General features: G+C 33.9%; 1 protein-coding gene across 3 annotated transcripts in view; it reads right to left on the bottom strand.

The window, feature by feature from the left end:
• Positions 1-824: 824 nt before the first annotated feature.
• ENTPD6 (ectonucleoside triphosphate diphosphohydrolase 6) overlaps positions 825-4,812 on the bottom strand; it is a 180,898-nt gene continuing 176,910 nt past the window's right edge. For all 3 annotated transcript variants that reach the window (XM_053711974.1, XM_053711976.1, XM_053711975.1), the window contains one exon: positions 825-2,785. In XM_053711974.1, coding sequence (XP_053567949.1) covers positions 2,708-2,785 — 78 coding nt within the window. In that variant the 3' untranslated portion in view covers positions 825-2,707. The remainder of the gene's footprint in view (positions 2,786-4,812) is intronic.

The following is a 4,812-nucleotide window of genomic DNA, read 5'->3' as shown; positions in this document are numbered from 1 at the left end:
TTGCTTATTGGTGGGTGAATTTATCCACCAATCAGCACGAACAACCCAGGTTGTTCACCAAAAATGGTCCGGCATCTAAACTTACATTCTTGATTTCCAAATGAAGATACCAAGAGAATTAAGAAAAATTTGATAATAGGGGTAAATTAGAAAGTTGCTTAAAATGTTATGCTCTTTCTGAATCACAAAAGTAAACATTTGGGTTCAGTGTCCCTTTAACTCCTGCAAATGGGGTTAAACAGACAGTAGAAGAACCGCTCAGGACCCACAGAGCACTACTGCTCTCGAAAGGAAACTGCGGTTGATCCAGTGGATCAGCAATTTTCACTTGGGGACTGCAGTGCTGTGCAGGTCCCAAGTATTAAAGGGTCGCCAGTCATAAAAATACATGCACAAATTAGAGCATGGATTTTTTTAAACTAGAAAATCCCATTAAGTATACGTAAACAATTAATGGGGGAATTACATTTTGAGTTTAATTTCCCTTTAATGTCCTATAGAAAATGATCTGATAACAGGGTTTTTATAAGTTTTCGAATGGACTCAAAATAGTCTTGAATTTGAAAAGCCCTGCAAATATCAACACAAGATACTAATAAATTAGAGTAGTCAGCCACCTCAGACGAACCTATTGGGTTAGGTTATTTGATAAACCCATTATTAAACATGGTGGAAAAACAAAAAAGTGGAAAAGCTAAAGAATTAAAAACTGTAAACATCTGAATTTCAGTATTTTTAAAATGAATACCAGCATTTGAAATGATCTAATTTTACATCATTATACACATTGGGCAAGGAAATCCTTGAATGATTAAAATATACAGTATCCAAAAGCTCATTTTATTGTATAACAGTTTACAAAACATAAAAAAATGACAATACAATAAAAACAAACAAGCTGTAACATCCCGTAATTACTTTGTTTTGGTACTGCAAATAAGTCATTTAGTCATCCGCATATGTGTTATTACATAATGCTGCAATTTTTAATTTCACAAACATTGTTTTTTGTTTTTTAAGTTGTTTCATGTTTAGATTTTCTAGAGAACAAAAATGATTAAATATATCTATTGAAATAACTTTAAATAATGTTAGGCTAGATAAAGACATTCTAAAACAAAAAAAGGCAGGTTACTATCTAGATACACCTTTCTTTTTACATATATTTTATACAAATTGGGGCCTTCAAAAATGTCCCAAAAGGAATATTCTTTTAAACAATATATTTCTTCATGGTCTTAAACCTTTATATAAATAAAGCAAATAGACTGCCTTGTCCATTGAATGGCAAATATTTACATAGGCACATAACCGATTTATCAAATAAATCAACTTTTATTTATATTGCATTTAAAATGACAGAATATCTGCAAATATGCTGCTATGTTGCTCCTAAGACTACAAAAGACAGATTGCAAGGCAATGCAATATGAATAAAGGAATAAACAAACTACTGACAAAAATTAGAAAATAAATACATACATACAATTTTGAGGCAAAGTACTAATCATACTTGTTAGATATACATATAAAATAGAGATTAACACATATTTGTGAAAACATCTGAGAGTGAATAGATCAAATGATTTCTGAAAAACGTGTTCTTTTGAATAAGGGAAGTCCTAAATTGTTCATTAAAGATTAATGATTAGAGGACTGTGGAAGTGTGGAGTAACTGAAAGGTTTGCCTACCATTAAATTTTCCAAGAAAAAAAATAATAAAAAAAAATGATATATCTATATATCTCATGAATACATGTAAAAAAATAAAATAAAAAAAATAAATAAAAATTAATTAATTAGTTTCAATAAAGTTGCACTATAACTTACTTTTTAATATAGATATGACATTTAAATACCCTGTGCTCTGCTGCCCACATTTAAAAGTACATTTTTCTGTGAGCTAACAGTTTGAATTGTTGTCCAATCAGCTATCTCCCCATATGGCACTTTTGTTATAGCTAGAGCACTGATTGGAGAACGATTCAAATAGTTAGCTCACAGAAAAATTGACTTTTGAAGTGGGTGGCAGAGCGCAGGGTATTTGAATGTTAAAACTACATTAAAGAGTAAGTTATAGTGCATCTTCTTACAACTAATGAATTAAACTCCCTCCTAAAACATCACCAAAATTCCGGATCTGAATTTAAAATGGGGGAGAGTTTACAAACACTTTAATGAGGTATTGTAGATATATTTGATGAAAGATTTTATTGCTTAGAATGTTATAGTAAAGTTTATAATTTTTGCACTTATAAAAAGGTACAGTAATCTTGCAGATTGAGACGCTATTTCAGCAACAATATATTTTTAACAATAATGCAAAATGGAGTACTCAGCCTACTGTAAACCATAATATGTCTAGTACAAAATGTATACAAGTTGTATCACACTTTCTAGTCACATTATACAGATCCAACAAGCAATTTAAGTGCTGTTACTGCATACAATAAGCTTCGGTGAATGGACTATGAGACAAAATTATAGTTGTAGTTTGCAGTAGTATAAGAATTAAAATTAAGAAGACTAATATTATATATATATATATATATATATTGTAAACATGACACAGTTAATGGCATATAAGCTATGGTCCTGGCATTTCCATCTGTACCAGATTCCAAAGCCTCTTCACAGTTGTAGATATCAATACATGCTGTTCTATTTCAGCTTTGTATTCTTTCGCAGTTCTTCATTATGCTTGACTTTAGTTCATTTTATTCATATAGTAGAAAGTAGCACCCAACGCCCAACTGGTTTCCACGCTGTTTATTTTGTTAACAAGCTGTTAATAAAAAGGTTACAATACAATGTATTAGCATATTCAGTTCAGTTAAATGTATTTGTCTCAAAGTGCTAGACTTCAATTGTTACCCAAGCCTAAACTTTCGTATTCAAAAAGGGAGATGAAAGTATCAGCAATTAAGCACTGTAATGCAAAAAACAAAATCTATATTAAAAAAAAAAGGAATGCTTTAAAAACAAATTAAATATTTTGTCAGTACAGTTCATGGGGCTTTGCAAATAAAAAGCAGTTCATGGATCCATCCATTGAAAAAAACCTTGTGAAATTCATGTTCCCGGTTTCCTTTGCTGTGGGCAATTAAAGTATGCATAATACTGCAATATCATTTTCATGTCCCTTTATAAGTATGGGGAAACTTAAGTCAAAATTCAACTTTCAGGATTCAGCCAGAACATCAAATTGTACCTTGTTGAAACTTTGCATCTTTCCATGAGAGCATATCTAGGTTGTCTCAGGAGCTTGCACGTGTCTTGAGCACTATTTGTCAGCAGTTTTTGTAACAATGTTCAACACTATATCACATTTGTATATGCAATATTGAACAAGACACGTGCACGCTCCTCAACATAAACTAGGTAGTCTGTAATAGAAAGCTCAATTTAAAATGGATACCAAGAGAAAGAAGTAGGTATTGAAAATATAATAAAATTGGAAAGTATTTTGATTTTAAAGTTTAATTTGACTTCCACATTTCTTGTATGGAGGCACCTCAGTTTTACTGCAGAAAGTGAAACACAATTTTCAGAGATATTTTACAAGAACAGGCAAAATAATGATTGTATATGGCAATGTTAATTTATTTTTCTCAACACGTTTTAGGGGAAATTTAAGTATATTAAGAGATATAAAGTGTGTGCTTACCTGATAATTTTTTTCATGATGGTGAGAGTCCACAAACCACCACATGTGGGATTAAAACTCTAGTCCACTAAGAGAAGGCAAAAACACGAAAACATACCAGAGATTTTAATACCTCCCACTCTACCAAAATCCTTCCGTCAAGAGAAAGGAGTAAAATAGAGAAGAAGGAAAGATAAGATAGAGTAAGTGATGTTCTTGTTATACAAGACAGATAAAGCAGATATCTGATAATTAAGAGAACTATAAGAACTGCAGCTCTCTAGGCTTTGCAACAAATTCCAGTGGTACCTCTAGCCTCACACCAGGGAAGAAAAGTATTACAAACCTTGAGATATATGCACCTGGTCACAGGTTTCCTTGTCTAAATCAGGGTATCAAAACCTCAATCATATAGCCCTCTTTGGACAAGGATCAGGCTTCCGTCACCATGCTGCTAACTTAGCATTTTGAGATCTGGATAATAGAAGGGGCCCTCGCAATAGAAGGTCCTTTTTGAGAGGATGTTGTCAAAGTGGGCTGGAGGACATCCGAGTCCGATCTGCATACCAAGTCCTACAAGGCTACACTGGAGCAATCAATTACTGACAGACACTTGTTCCTTTTTGTGCAGCTACCCAGGGTGATAGCCAGAATCAAATGGAGGAAAGATGTATATCAGACAATGACCAGGAAACTACTAAGCTATTAGAGAAGCCTGAGGATCTTGAGATCTGGCACAATACCGGAGCAGCTTGTTGTTCAAGTGGGAGTCCATGAAGTCTTTGTCAGGCATGCCCCAATATCTCAATCTGGTCGAACGCCTCCTGGTTTAAAGACCATTCCCCTGGGTGAAGGTAATGGCGGCTGAAAAATTCTGCTTCACAGTTGTTCACTCTCAGGATGTGGATAGCTGAAATTATTCAATTATTGCTTTTTGCCAAAGAGAGAAAGTGGACTACTTCCTTCATTGCTAAGGAAAATATGTGATCAACCTGTCCGGCTGGCATCAGTGGTGATCATCACCCATATTGGGGAAGGGTGCCCCTGAAGAATGGGCTGCTGAGTCTGCCCCATTTCTCGGACTGCCTTGAAGTCCAGTAGGATCTTCTGAGATAAATCTTTGTAATCTCAGCTCCATTATTGCAACATCCTCAATTGGAGAGGTC

This window comes from Bombina bombina, chromosome 4, assembly GCF_027579735.1.
Source record: "Bombina bombina isolate aBomBom1 chromosome 4, aBomBom1.pri, whole genome shotgun sequence".
NCBI classification, from domain to species: Eukaryota; Metazoa; Chordata; class Amphibia; order Anura; family Bombinatoridae; genus Bombina; species Bombina bombina.
This window is presented reverse-complemented; position numbering and strand designations above follow the sequence as displayed.